This window comes from Carettochelys insculpta, chromosome 30 (genome assembly GCF_033958435.1).
Source record: "Carettochelys insculpta isolate YL-2023 chromosome 30, ASM3395843v1, whole genome shotgun sequence".
Classification (NCBI taxonomy): domain Eukaryota; kingdom Metazoa; phylum Chordata; order Testudines; family Carettochelyidae; genus Carettochelys; species Carettochelys insculpta.
The window spans coordinates 10,160,493-10,175,763 of NC_134166.1; the positions used below are offsets into that span (position 1 = coordinate 10,160,493).

Sequence of the window (15,271 nt, forward strand, 5' to 3'; positions counted from 1 at the left end):
CATGGTGTTGCTCTTGCCAAGCGTGTTGTGTTTTGGGCTCCCTGGACTGAGCACACTCAGGGTGATACCTGGCCTCCTTCCAAGCTTAACGTATGCTCCAGCTCTGCTGTCTCTTCTACACCGAGCCTCCAGCCCCACGACAGCAGCTGTGAGTTCTTCCACCTCCGCCTTCTGCAGCAGGTCCTGCTGCCAGGCAGACCTAGGCGAGGCCAGCCGCTGGGGGAAGAAGAGCGGAGCCAGAGCGCCCAGCAGGGCCCTTCTCCCCCCACAGACAGACTGGGCACTTTTCTTAGTAAATTTATTCACAAAACGTTCCCACGGGGGACATGGCTCCGGCGTTTATTTACAGCCTGCGTTCACAGAGCCCCCTGCAGCAGAACAGCTGGGGTGGGGGCCCCGCCAGGCCTTGCCTCCAGACACCCAGCAATGTGCAGGCCAGGTCCCTTGCCTCTCTCCAGAGAGTGAGAACATCCTATTTGCCCACTGTGAGCAGATGGACACCCGCCGCCCCACAACAGAGTCTGTGATGGGCCCTGCCCCCACCTTCCTCTGCCTCCAGCCGGCAGGAGAGCAGGCGGTCCAGGGTTCACTGAAGTGCTGGGGGCGGGACCCCAAGAGCCGGACTCAGTCTTTGAGGTAAGAGGGTTGCGGCGCTGGCGCCAGGATCCAACACTTCACTGTTTCTTCCCATGGCGGTCGTCCAGTTCGTAGAAGAGCACGTAGCCCTCGCTGGATGGCACCTGGTTCTCACTGAGCGGGGACACGCTGCAGGGAGGAGATGGCATTAACTCTGCACCTGGCCCAGCCAGCCAGCGCCCACAGCTGGCACAGGGCACACCAGGCCCCATGAGGTCATCGCTGACCCGGCAGTGCTCCCAGCATTACTGTGTGCCAGCACCGCTCTGCTCTTGCTCAATGGAGCCAGCCAGCAGGCGACAGCGGCCACAGGCAGGACTGTGAAGGGCACAGTCCCAGACCACCTGCAGCTCCTGGGCTCAGCGCACCAGCGCCTTCCAGGAACTGTCCTCCATGCAAGGCCCGGGCGTGCTCGCCAGCCTAGGGGAGCCCACTGGGCACAGGAGACTCTGTTGCCCTGCAGAGCCAGACCCCCTGTGCTAGGGCTACACCCGCCCCACAAAGGACCCTGGGGAATCCTGGAGGGGGACACCCAGACACAAACTTGCACCTTCGCCTCCTCTCGGGTGTTCACAATCCCGCTCTACACCCAGCCCAGCACCAGGGCTGCAGCAGTGCCCTGCTCCCCCCGTACCGGGAATCGTTGTAGACCCGCCAGCCGGAGTGGTCCCTGCAGAAGGCGGTGTAGTGGCCGTAGTGCACGCTGCCCGAATGATTGCACAAGGCGTAGAGGTTATACACGGGACTCCCTGGAACACACAATGGCTCAGCCCTCGCCACGCAGCCCCCAGAGCCCTCACTAGGCACCAATCCCCCCACCCAGCCACCCCCAGCACTCTCCTCCACCCCCAAAGAACCTGTTCCAGGCAACAAAGCCCCTTACCACACAGCCCAGCACCCTCCCAATCCCCAGAGCCCTCTCTGTGCAGCAAGCGACCAGCACCCTCCCCCCAGCTCCCTGAGCATGAACCCCCATTTCTCCAGAGCCCGCACTGCACAGGAGCAAGGCCACCCCAGCCCACTCACTATGGGCAGAGCAACTCCTCACTGCCTTCCAGCCTCACTTCTCGCGCAAGGTCGGGCAATCTCTTCCCTAGCCCAGGCTCTGCTTTGGCCCCTGCAACGTGGAGCTAGCAGGGATCAAAATGCCATGCCTGTGAGCAGCTAACCATACCCTCCTCTGACAGAGCTTGCTTAACATGCTGAGCCTCTGCCTCACACCTGGCCACACCTACTTGCAGTCCCAGGCTGCGTCTACACGTGCACGCTACTTCGAAGTAGCGGCAGTAACTTCGAAATAGCGCCCGTCACGTCTACACGTGTTGGGCGCTATTTCGAAGTTGAAATCGACGTTAGGCGGCGAGACGTCAAAGTCGCTAACCCCATGAGCGGATGGGAATAGCGCCCTACTTCGACGTTCAACATCGAAGTAGGGACGTGTAGACGATCCGCGTCCCGCAACATCGAAATAGCGGGGTCCTCCATGGCGGCCATCAGCCGGGGGGTTGAGAGATACTCTCTCTCCAGCCCTTGCGGGGCTCTGTGGTCACCGTGGGCAGCAGCCCTTAGCCCAGGGCTTCTGGCTGCTGCTGCTGCAGCTGGGGGTCCGTGCTGCATATACAGGGTCTGCAACTAGTTGTTGGCTCTGTGTATCTTGCACTGTTTAATGAAAGTGTGTCTGGGAGGGGCCCTTTAAGGGAGCGACTTGCTGTTGAGTCCGCCCCGTGACCCTGTCTGCAGCTGTGCCTGGCTCCCTTATTTCGATGTGTGCTACTCTGGCATGTAGACGTTCCCTCGCTGTGCCTATTTCGATGTTGGGCTGAGCAACGTCGAAGTTGAACATCGACGTTGCCAGCCCTGGAGGACGTGTAGACGTTATTCATTGAAATAGCCTATTTCGATGTCGCAACATCGAAATAAGCTATTTCGAAGTTGGGTGCACGTGTAGACGTAGCCCCAGAGTCTCAACCCAGGATGCTGATCCTGGGAAGAACATGGGCCATAACATCTGGCTTCCTGCATCACTCCAGTAGAATTCTTCTGCAGCTTTGGGTAAGCGCTACTCCCCTGCCTCAGTTTCCCTTTTCTCGGAAAGGGGAAACGTGGGTGCTCCAGCCTCTAGAGGGTGCTGTGGGGCGCACTGCCTGTCTGCTGAGCACCGCTCCAGCCTGTGGAGTTCTGCCCTGGGTGTTCATAGCCTCAGTGCCCAGGGAGCTGGCTCCCCAGAGCCTACTTAGCTCCCAGGAGACCTGGCACAACTGGCTGGATTTGACATGCAGAGCTGAGTCCATCCCCAGAGTCCTGGCAGATGTTTCCACGGAACCACCTCCCCCACTCTTGAACCTTTAGCCCCTCATCCACAGGGCCTAGCCTGCTGCATGGGCCCACAGCACCAGCTCTGAGCATGGGCCGGGGAGGGCAAGTCGCCCAGGCGGTTAGCTCTGTTAGCCCCACTCTGTCTCATGGGAGTCTACCCAGAGGCTGCTGGCCAGGGTGGGCTGGGGAGACCAATGGAGTGTCATGAATGAATGCCTGGAAAGGGTTAAATCCAGAGAGTGGGTTCTCTGTGGGGGGCAGCCAAGTAAGCCAATGGGAGAAGAGAGGTTTAGTTTGAACTGAAGCCATTTCCTTCTGAGTCTGTGTGTGTGGCTGAAGCAGAGAAAGACCAAGATGACTGGATCTTAAGCAGGCCGAATACAGTGCATATCCTGACCACATCATAATCAGCACACAGATATGTAAGTAGAAAGGAAATGTTTAGTTAGATGTGATCACGTTACCTTTCTTTTGGATTTGGTGTGGGACTTTCCAGGCTGGTTGATGTATATCCCCTGTACTCTGTAACTTCTAAGCTTAATCCCCGGGGTTCTGTGCTCTAGCCTTGCTTATTTTAGTTGCTTTGATTACACTCGGCTTATTTATTTCCTTGGTATTTTTCATCTTTTATTTTGTTAATAAATTACTTTTTTAAGGCAATGATTTAATTCCCATGTTCCAGAGGAGTATCCATGTACATGCATTCCTAGGCCAAAAGGGTCAGCTATCTGATTACAACTTAATTTTTTCTCTTTGTTTCCAAATCTCCCCTAAGGGATGGGTGAAGCTTCAGGTTACCCCACAGGAAGGCATCCACTCTTCCTGGGTTTTAAGGGGGGAGGGGGGTGACCCTCAGTTGGTAGCGGCAGCAATTACCCACCCAGGGTCATGGAATTTGTAACCTTGGGGAGCTTTTTTAAACAGAACCTATAGGGGGGCAAGGGACTTTTAAGGTTTTTGCTGGCCACCACTTTCTGCACTCAGAGCGTCGGGGACAGGGGCAGAAAATTAGTCCTGTCAGCAAGTAACAAGAGCAGGAGCCAGTGTGCTTCCCCACCCCAGCCAAGGCCCGGAAAACACAGGGTTGAAAGAGGATCCATGGCTCTCAGGGGGAGGCAGGGCAGCTCCAAAGGCAGGGTGGGCTGGTGCCAGGGCACTCACCAGCCTTCTCACTGGCAAACTCCTTGAGGTTGAGTCGCTGCAGAGGGAAGTCCACGAAGACAGAGCATTTCTTGATTGAATAGCGGGTGGTGGAGAACCTGTTCAGGTCTGGCCAGCGCAGGTTAAGGGAGGTGACAGGCAAGGGAACCACGGGATGGGAGTGGGGCTTGATGGCTCGTAGCCTACAGGAGCTAGCACTAGCCCAGCCTCTGGGATGCAGCACATCCCTCTCCACTCTGCATCCCACCAGGGACACATTCACAGCCACCGGGGCCATGGATCCCAGCCCAACATCTGCCCAACAACCCCAGTGGCTGCACAGTGGAGGGAGCCCATGGCCCTCCAGCACTGATACGTGGTCAGGAAGCCCAACGCAGGGCAAGGCCAGAAGTCAGCAGCGGTCAGGGGCAGGACCCAGCCCCCTCCCACACCACAGCAGACAGGATACGCAGCACCAGGATGCGGGGGAAGCGCTGGATGGTCAGTTTCTTGGTGCTTCTCGTCCGCTGCCGGCACTTGTCACAGACCTGCTCCAGGGCACAGGACAGCCCAGCTCAGAGTGCGCAGGGGAGAGACCCAAGCTCTGCCGACTGCTTCACGCTGCTCCGGCTGGCACCCCACAGCCAGCTGCCCATCCATCTCCCTGGTCTTTATTGCCAAGGGCCAAAGTAGGTGCCCACCCTCCCTCACTGCTCCTCATCATGCCCCCCTATATCTGGGGCCTGGATTTCAGACTCCAAATCACCCCAGCAGGCCCTGTGCCAGTTCCTGCCCTCCAGGGGCAGTGCTGGAGGTCTCTGCAGCCCAGCGCCCCTGTCCCATCTGGGACATGCCTCGCAGACTCATGGAACACAGAAGTCAAGGCCCCACCCCTAAGCACAGCTGGGTAAGGGCCAATCCCCATGTGCCCAAAGCGATGGGGCCTCCGCCCTTCCCTTACCGGAGCATTCTCAGCATCCAGCTCCTCCTCCTTGGTGAAAAGGCTAAAGCAGTCAAGGAGAGAGACCTTCCCACTGGCAAAACCTTTCTGCAAGGGGAAGCAGGGGAGGGGAACAGAGTCAGGGCAGGGACAGGCTCAGGGCTGGCAGGGTGGGAGGGGACACAGACTGGGGCAGGGGCTCAGCCCCGAGCTCAGGAGGCCTGGGGCTGTCTGTGCATGTTGCTCTGAATGGGCCACAAGGGGGCAGACCTGTACTGCTCCAGGAGCCAGGAGGGGCAGCAGGTGTGCCAGGGAGCTCCAGGAAGCCAGGGCAGGGGAGCAGGCTCACATCTACAACTCTCACTGGGCTGGCCAGGAAGCAGGAGGTCGCTCAGCACCAGGGCCAGGGCGGTGCCACTGCATCCAGCTGCTGAAGCGGGGGGGTGAGCCAGGAAAGAGAGGGTGGCAGGTCTCACCCCAGGCGCCCCAGCTGGAATGGGCTGGCCCAGCCCCTGCAAGCCGTACCTTTGGGATGGGGAGGGAGAGGTCACAGAAGACTTCGAAGGTGGTGGAGCGGTAGCCACAGGCCTGACACTTGAGGCAGCTTTTCAACTGGCCGACGAAGAGATCTGGGAGGGGGAAGGGACAGGGTGAGCACAGGCCCCCTGCCCGCTTGGCCTGGGTTCAAGAGGCTGCTCCTCCCGTCACTCCAAGGCAGCTGTAAGCCTGGGTGCCAGAGGGCTGCCCAGTCCCACCGTCCCAGTATGCACATGAGGGGATGGAGCTTTGGGCTCCACAAGGTGCTGGGGGGAGAGACAGCCCGGCACGGTCTGCCTGTCCCAGTCCGGGCTCTCCTCTGGCTCAGCCCACAGCTGGGAGCCCAGCAGGACGGGGAGGCAGAGGCCATGGAGCCTTCATACAAGTGGGGGGCTTTGCCCAGCCAAGCTGGCAGCCAGAGTCAGGCCAGGAAGCCCAGGCCTCAGCACTTACCTGGGGTGGGGGCCAGGAGCAGTTCCTGGCTTGTATCCCCACTCCCCAGGGCAGGTGGACGGTGCACAACTCCACACAGCCGTTCCCCCTGACCTGGCCCCAGCTCCTGGCCTGGCCCGGGAGCAGGGATGAGAGGGCTGAAGAGCTGCCCAGGAGCGATGGACCCTCCATCTGTCCTGAGCTCGTGCTCCCTGGGTACACGGGCAGAGGGCTGCTCTGGGGCTCCCTGCTCCAGAAGGTGGAGGGTCTTTGGTTCCCCATCGACACATGGGCTGCCCAGGCTGGGCGCCAGCTTTCAAGCCCTCAGAGGGGTCGGGGGTGGGGGGGAGTTGAGGTCTAAGCCCATCTGCATTCAAAAGTGGAAGGGTCCCTTGGCCCTTCTGTCCAGCAGCCCCTGTGGGGAGGCCAGCCCTCCATCAGCGCCCCCAGGGGCGGGGCCAGCGGGTCGGGGTGGCGGGAGGGGAGGCCAGCCCTCCATCAGCGCCCCCAGGGGCGGGGCCAGCGGGTCGGGGTGGCGGGAGGGGAGGCCAGCCCTCCATCAGCACCCGCAGGTTCGGGGCCAGAGGGATTGTGCTCACCCACTATCTTGCTGTCGTCTCTCTCCAGGTAGCGCTTCCACATATGATTGGCTCGTTCATCATCACTAGGAAAATCCCAAGTGGGGTTGCTGAGGGAGTTAGCCCAGGACAGCTCCCTCCACACCCAGCCTGGCTTTCTACAGCCCCTTTGCTGAGGCAAGGGGAGGTGGGCTGTGCATGTGGTTCCAACCCCGTTACTGGCCTGAAACTCCCCACAGGCCCCTGGCAGGCAACCCCAGGGCTCTCAGTCATTCTGCCCACTTGCTGGCCTGCCCCTTGCAGCAGGCTCCCTGCCCCTGGGTGCCGCGCAGCTGCTGGGACTCTCTACACCCAAACCTTGCCAGCCTTGGGGCTCTCACTGCAGAACAACTGCCTGTTCTGTGCTGCTCCTGTCCCAGACCCAGGCAGGGCACAGGCCCCTGCTCCCTTCAGCACCCCAGCCCCAGCTGTGCAGTGACAGAGGCTGCGCCAGGGCAATCCTGCTGCTTTCAGGCCCCCGGTGCAAGGACCAGCTCACAACAGGAGCCCCATTTCCTTTGTCCCTGGGAGTCCCAGCCCCTAGCCAGCTCAGCCTGCTCACCTCAGGGGGTCCGAGTCCTCCAGCACTGAGGGCCACTTGGTATCAGAGAGGATGCTGGGAGTTTTGCGCCCTTTCCTGTTGATCTCAACGTGCAGTCGGTCCATGAAAAACTTCAGGAACTCCTGGGCATCCTGCTGGCTAGGGACAGGAACAGCCAGTCAGGGCTTTGCCTCACCCCACCCTTCGAGAGTTTCCACCACCGGGCTCCCCTGCCTAGCACTGCCCCCCAGCATCCACCACATGCTGGCTCCTCTCCCTACACCCACCCAGCACCCCCACATGCTGCGTCCCCTTCCCCAGCTTCTGTGCTATCCCCCATGACTCTCCACACCCCATGTCCCCAGCCTGCCTCCCCCACCCCCTGACTTACCACATGTAGGATCCCTCCCTGGAACCCTCAGCCCTCCACACTCAGGGTTCACCAGCTGTGGGGCTTTCCCTGCAGTTCTGGCAGCCAGGCTGCTGTCCAGCCTCCCCTGCAACCCCCTGGACTCAACACATCATCCTGCCAGGGTAGAGGTGCAGAGCTCTGGCAGGCTGCTGTGGGAAGGGGCTGTCAGGTGGGACTGAGAGGTGGTCCTGGCTGCTCTGCCCAGACCTGAGATTGCAGGGATCCCAAGCCCTGGCTGGACTGGTTCCTCCCAGGTGCACATTATCCTGGCTGCGACCTTCTGGCCCAGAGATAGCTGCTTTCCCATGGTGCTCTGGGACTGCCCCTCCCCATGGCTGTGGGAGAAGGGGTCGAGGGCAGAGCTCTCACCTGTAGCCAGTGAAGGACGGGACGTATTTCTGAAAGATGGCTTTGAAGCGCCCGGGGTTCACAGCTTCAGTGGAGTCTGGGTGCCACAGAGAACTGATGACATCTGCAAACGCTGAGGGGAGACCAGCACCAGCCCATTACCTTGTCTACACTGCCACACTGGCTTACTCACCCCAGCTGGCACAGCAGCCCTGGGGCGAGGGAACAGCCACTCTCTACCTGGACCATACAACAGCAGCAGCAGCAGCGGGGGAGCAGGGAAATGCTCCCAGACCCACCAGGCATTGCTCAGCATGTGGCACAGGCCACAGGACCAGGAGGGGTGGAAGAACAGCTGGATGGGGCCCAAGGGAGCTTGGGACAGTGAGTGGAGCTCAGGAGGAGTCAGGATCCTGTTCTTGACTCCGCCACCACAATCTCCACCCCAGGCTTGCAGCCGGCTTGCCAGCCTGTCCTGTCGTGCTTGTGAGACCTGAACACACTCAGCTCTGCAGAGCTAGAGATGAACTCAGCCTCCATACACCTGGGCCTGCCCCGCTCCCCTGCTGGGCACAGTGCCATCACTGCCAGGGCAGGGAATTCAGCCCTCCTGCTTATGTAACAGCATCCGGCTGGCCTCACCTTGGCAGGGGGCTTACATAACCGTGGCCACCGGGGCAGGGATTAGCTCCCGCTGCAGCTGGGCAGCGAGCCAGCTTTGCGAGAGTGGTGGTGGGTGCCCAGCCAGCTCACCTACCTTCTGTGAGCTCCTGCTGGGCCCGCGAGGCGCCGGGCTGCTCCTGGAGGAACTCCTTGCGCAGGAAGTAGTCACGCAGGGGCTTGGTGCTGCTCAGGCACTGGAGCACGGCATTCATGAAGCACTGCAGGGGAAGGGGGGCAGGCAATCACTCACTCCCCCAGCCATCTGCAGGCAGTGCCTGTGCAGCTGCGAAGGGCCAGCCCAGGAGGGGCCATAGCTCCTACTGGATGGGCAGCCGCCAGAGTGCAGGCACAGGGGCACTGGGACCTGTTACCCACCGCAGTCAGCTGACCCTGCCAAGCTTTGCCCCAAGCACCTCTGGCCAGCCTGGCAGTCAGAAAAAGGCGCTCTCAAGCCACACACCCCCTGCTGCTGCGCAGAGACCGGGCTGGCAGCAGAGGCAGGAGAGACCCAGAAGGGTTCAAGAGGAAGGGTCACTCACAGCAAGGTGGACTGATGCCGGTTACGGGGAGGAGGCTCTCCAGCGACCAACCTTCCTCCCACCAGGGAGGCAGTCGCTGGCCATGAGCAGCTGCTCAACCACCTCCCCAGCTAGACTAAAGCTGCTGCCACTCATTGCTGCACCAGGGCACCTTGGATCCTCTCGGACAACATAGGCAGCACTTGGCTCAGCTAAACCCCTGTCACCTGGGGTATAAGAGAATCTCCCTCAGCAGCACAGGGCCTCCAGCACTCAGCAGAGTGCTAGACACAGCAGGGCTTGGCGGCAGATGGTCAGAAAGACCCCAGAGCAGCCCCGGATGGGTAGGGCCCTCCAGTGCAGAGGTAACAAGCCCAGCAGGGCACAAGGGGAAGCACAGCTAGGGGGAGAGGTGAGCCATTTCCACTGCTAGCACAGGGCTGGTTCTCCATCCAACACAGACACAGCCCTTGGATTGGCCTCAGCAGGATCTGGCCTAGCACACCACCAGCAGTGATAGGCACAGCCTCTGAACCCCACACTCATCCGCGTGTCCCAGCCCAGCCGCACAAGGATTAAAGTGGGCCTAGCTCCGAGATGGCAGCTGTGGGAGAACAGCGCCTGGCCAGCAGTATTCCAAGGGAGCTCACGGCTCCAGGTAAGGGACAGACGGTGGAAGAGATGACTGGGGAGGTTACACAGCCCATGATGACATTAGACCCATCTGAGAAACCACCACACAGGGATCTCCCAAGTTCTTTGGCAGAGCTCGGTCTCCCCCACCTGGCACATCAGGCAATCAGTCTCCATTCCCTGTTCTGTGTCACTGACACACGCGCAGGCAGAGATGAAACACCCCAGCGCCACGCTGACCTTGCCCTCGTTCAAACAATGCCAGGAGAGCTGCCCAGGCAAAATCAGGTCTGGGTGCAGTGAGGGAAGGATGCAGCACAGGGAGCAGCCCTGACCGGCCTATGGGGAGAACAGACTACATAGAGTCTTCCCAGCTCCAGCACCTCTGCACATAAAAAACACTTTCCCAGGCACCAACTGCTATCTGCGATACCATCAAACACAGGTTTGGGGCTTTCCAGAAAGCCTTCCACAGGGACACCCGATTCCCCAGCATGTGTGTGCAGGGGGGCTCCCCACTGCCCACAGCTCCCCAGCACTGGACGCCAGGCACTTACCGTGTTACCAAGATTGCGTAGTCCAATGTGCCCAGAGCCCAGGAGGAGGGTGTGGTGTGTCTGAGAAGATGAGAGGGAGAGACAAGATGAACGCCCAGGAAAGGCATTGGGAAGTAGCCAATATGAGCAGGAGCAGTGAGTGTCCTTGCCGTGATCCTGTAACTAGGCTGATCCTTGCTTCATATCTTCCCATGGGGATATCCACACACATGGCCATCTCATCCCTGCACACGGCCAGCCCATTCTCACTCCCTACAAGCCCTGCAGCACGGCCAGCTCACGGTGTCCTGCTGCCTGCAGCTGGAAGAGCACAGCTCATTACCTCACCGGTCATCAGCAGCAGCCCCATCACAGCCGTGTGCACGACTGACTCCGAGATATCCGCCCCCTTGCCCTGCACCTCTCGTTTGGTGGCCAACGTGCGGTGCAGCTTTTGGGGCAGCTCCACCAGGGTAGCTCCCTGCAGGCCCGGCATGGCTCCTGCCGCACAGCCAGAGCGCTAAGCTTGCTCTGCGCCACCAACTGAAGGGACCTCGGGGCCCTCCCTCGGCCTCTATAAACCAGCAGCTCATTAGATGATCCGATTTCCCCTGGCTATTCCAGACCCTGCTCAAGGCTCATCTCGGGGGGATTAATTAGCACGGAGAGCGGCCCTGGGGACACTGGATGTTTGAAGAACCCAGGAACAGAGAAAAGAAAATACAACCAAACTTTCACTGACTGCCGCGGACACTCCTGGGGGTGGGATGATCTGCCTCTTGGTGGCCATAGTTCACTGGATTGCGAGGTGGGCAGATGCCAAGCTTTGCTAGCCAGCTAGCCCTGCGTGGGGTGGCAGACCAGTCTAGTGGTCAGCCCCAGGCCTGTGCTCAGCCCCAGATTACATCAGAGATTTCCTAGAGGGAACTGATTAGCGGTTACAATCTCAGCTGGTGCCAGGTGCACACACGGGAGGTTTTTTCGCCAGCAAAGATGAGAAGCTAAGGGGAAGGTCTGATCAGCACAGGGGGGATCCCAAAGCCTGTAGGTTGAGATTTGGGCACCTGGACAGTTCTACCTGGGGCAAAGCCTTACTACCAGCCTGTGGTAGAGGACACTCCCCCAATAGCCAGAGAGCCTGACGGGCCTTCACCACACTCACCTCTCTGATTTTGCCCCTCAGCCTCCCCACACACATCCATGTCCCATGGGGGAGCAATCCAGGAATTCGCAGGGCAATTGGTTAATGTCACATGCAATCACACCAGAGAAGGGTCTTCACTGAAAGAAACCATACGCTGACTCTCTGCCCCGCACGCTCAGAGGACGCCCCACCAAGTGGGTCAGTGGTCCTCCCTGCTAAGAGCCCTAGATGCAGCTCATGTAGCAGCCCAGGGTGCGTCAGGACCCCTGGGGATATCACCCTTCCTGGGACTGCTTGCTTGCTGGCACGCCGTGTGCCTGCTCAGCAGACCTGGAGCCCCTCCCCTCCCACCCCCCGACATCCGACAGGCCCAGTGACTACATCTGGACGCAGCCCAGTCCCCGCAGGTGCGCACGCGTTGGCAGGCAAGGGGCCGCGGAAGGCGTGATGCACGTGCAGAATGCTCCTGGGGGAAGAAGAGTGACTGTGGCCCGACGAGAGACTCGAGGAACCACTCCAAGTCCCAGCTGCCCACCTTGCTGAGGCACACCACCCTCCCGTCACGCCAGCGCGCCCGGCTGTCCTATCTCACAACAGTGGCGTGCCCCCTGCAGAAACCGGTGCTCGCTGAGTGGGAGGCGGAGTGCCCGGCTGCGTGGGCAGACTGGGTGGAGCCCGTGGTGGGGCTGGCTTTTGACTTGGCTGCTCAGCAGCTTGAAGCCAGAATCACAGTGACCACAGGCTCATTTTGCTGGGATTTCATCCATAGATGCTGGATTCTCATGGGAACGAGGGTGCTGGGGAGAGCCTGGGGCAAACCACAGAGCAGCAAGGCTGAAGAGAAAACCATCAGCCTAGACTCCCCCAGCAAGGAAGGGCTGGGGCAGAGCCTCCACCTTGAGGAAGCCCCAGATAGCAGCCCGCAGAAATCAGGCCAGGCGCTGCCCCCTTCAGAGCCACATCAGCAGAACGAGGCCCATCCACCCCAGCACAGGGAGGATGGCAGCACAGAGCTACCCATCATGCTCAAGAGATGTCAAAGGCTCTTACAGTGGGCACCTTCTCCTCTGGCCTGCTTGACGCTGGTGGCAGTACCTTGCCCTGGGGTGGGCTGCTAGCCACTGGGACTTCCTGGGGGCGCATGTACTCGGAGACCTGAGGGCTGGAGTGGTGAGTCCTGTCGGTGCGGACAGAGAGCAGTGCAGTGGCGGGCCGCCCATCCAGCCCAGGAGACACGTTGACCCTCCTGAGTGAAGAGCTCCGCTTGAGAGCCAGGCCCAGCTTCTGGCTGCAGGGTGGACTGCGGTCCTGGAGCGCCAGGCGGCTGAGCGCCCTGCTCAGCTCCTCACCTCGGCCCACTGCCTGGCTCAGGTCCCCAGCGCTGATTGACTTGGAGCGGGCCAGGTTGCTCCTCCTGCAGTCAGAGTCTCGTCCCACCAGTAAGAGGGAGAAGGAAGCACTGCCTGATATGGTGCCAGTCTGTGGGGAGCTCGGCACCTTGACGGCATGGTCTGCCTTCACTGGTCCTCGCCTGGGCACCGAGCCCCGCACCATGTCACTGCGCTTTGAAGCACGGCCCCTCTCCAACTCCTGCTTCTTCCCCCGGTCATCCAGCGGGCTTGGCCGGGGAGGCAGCGGGCGAATCTTGGGTGCCAGGGAAAGCCCATTGGCCCGGGCAGAGGAGGCTGCGGCATGGCGCTCCTGGCTCACAGCCCGGTGTCCGTTCAGGAGCTTGGTGGAGGCCTTGGGCTGCGACGTGATGACCTGCTCCCTAGCTCGGCTGAGCCGGTGTTCAGAGGCCTGGGGCATTGTAGAGACAATGGAGAGGAGAACCCTGGAGAGAAGGAGAAAGGTGGGTCAGCACAGTAGGCCAAAGCCAGCATCATGCAAACAAAGCCCCAGCTACCAGGAGGCAGGACTCCAGGCTGCCAGTCCCAGCTCCAGCAGGACAGTGTGGTCCAGTGGGTTCAGCAAGGGAATGGGAGACCCGGCTCCTGGCTTCCAACACCAGCTCCTTGTGTAACTTGGGAGGATCCTCTCTAACAGGAAGCTGCTAGCAGCATCATGGGAAGCAGCAACCATCTTCTGCAGCAGAGGGCGCTGGCCACGAATGCTGGGCTGCCAGGACTGGAGCTCACAGGCAGCAGGACGGATGGACGGACGTACCTCTCACAAGCCACGAGCGTCTCTTCCCCGCCAGCACCAAGCTCACACCCCTCCGCGGTGGCTGTCCAGGTGGAGACTCCCATTGGCTGGGGCCCTAGAACACAAGACAGGTGATCCAGGCACAGGCTCCCATGGTAGTTCCACTGAGGACTCTTGGCCAACAGAATCGCTGGGGAATCTTGAGAGGTCGCTGAGGAAGAGAGCCCTGGCCAGAGTGATTCAGGCTAGTCCGTGTCCTCAGAGGAAAGGTCTCCAGTGAGACCGGCCCCGCTGGGCTCCACCCGCTACCATACGATACTGACCCTCTGAGTGGGAATGGCAGGGTATGCTCTGGAGGCAGCAGGCAAGTGACAAGAGAAAGCCAGGCACAGGCTCTCCCTATGCTACAAGGCACCAGCAGCTGCACACAAAAGGGCCAGAAACAAGTGTGCCTAGGTAGGGGCAACATGGTGCCACCTACCCCCCTTTTCTGCTCCGCTTCAAGGACAGTTGCCTGAGACAGCCTCTTACCACCCTGTCAGCAGAGGTTCAAGGCAGAGAGTTAATAGGCTCTGGTGCCTTCCAGCCAAGGTCACCAAGCTCCAGGCAGGTGTAACTAAGGGTCTGGCGACACTGCGGTCAGCTGCCTCAGGCTAGGGGCTGTTAAAGTGCAAGGTAGGTGTTAGACTCAGGCTGGACCCCTGGCACTAGGACCCTGCCAGAGAGCTGAGGCTGCAGCCCAAGCCCAAATGTCTGGATACGGTTAACAAGCTCCTTGGCCCAGGCCCTGTGAGCTTGAGTCAGCTGGTAGGGAGCAGCCATGCAAGTCTAACTGCAGCGTTGACATAGCCTCTGAGGTAGCAATGGGCATCCAGGAACAGTGGGCGGACTGCATGGGCTTCATCTCAGTAGGCCACAGCAGCCCAGAGCACACTGGGGCTCCACCTATGGCCCACAGACCTCTGTCTGTCTGCCTCCCCCACACTGGGGCCCCGCACTTACTACTCCTCACTCCCTGCCCAGCGCTTTCGGAGTGCCATGAACCCACTGATTTGCACTCTGTTCTTACTCCTCCCTCTCCCTCCCAGAGCTTGAACAGTTGATTCAAGACATTCCAGCTCTGGGAGGGAGGCGAAGGAGTGGGGACAGAGCCAATCAGCAGATTCATGCTGCTGTGAAAGTGCTGGGAGGGGCGGAGAGTAGAAGGTGCAGGGCTCCAGTGCATGAAAGGCATGGGAGAGAGGGGGGTAGCCGGGGGTTTGTGAGCTGCAGCTCACGAGTCAGTCTGCCCACCACCACTCTGAGGTCTTGCCCTCTAACAGCAGCTTGGTCATCTCTGCAGAAGGATCTGGTGACCTTAATGCAGTTCCTGAGCAGAGCCTGCATTGCCAGGGGGCTCAGTGGGTACCTTGTGTCATTCGGACCAGACGACCCTTCCCACAGAGGTCTCCCCACGGCATGGCTAAGGCACAGCAGCAGTCCCAGTCTGGCCTCCTGCTGCGAGGTTCTCCAGTCAGACTTTTCCCCACACACTGCCACTGTCAAACCCCCACAGGCTGGTGCAAACTGCACCAGTTCACCTCTCACTCAGCTGAAGGGAAGGTTTTGGGTGAGGTTCTCATTGTTTCTGCTCTACAGAGATAATTACAGTGAGTCACTGAGCTGCTAGTAAGGAGGTGGGTTACCAGTTACTCCCACCAGCTGCCTCTGGCA

The 15,271-nt window shown here is 60.2% G+C and overlaps 1 protein-coding gene across 1 annotated transcript; it reads right to left on the reverse strand.

Moving 5' to 3' along the window:
* Window positions 1–334: 334 nt before the first annotated feature.
* Window positions 335–13,712, reverse strand: USP21 (ubiquitin specific peptidase 21). The gene is given in 14 exon segments (XM_074980643.1): window positions 335–765; window positions 1,271–1,385; window positions 4,114–4,221; window positions 4,562–4,640; window positions 5,054–5,140; window positions 5,558–5,661; window positions 6,601–6,665; window positions 7,181–7,318; window positions 7,941–8,052; window positions 8,677–8,800; window positions 10,291–10,350; window positions 12,464–13,247; window positions 13,580–13,691; window positions 13,694–13,712. Coding segments are annotated over 14 exon segments (1,998 nt in total). The 3' UTR covers window positions 335–674.
* Between the last annotated feature and the right edge of the window lie 1,559 nt (window positions 13,713–15,271).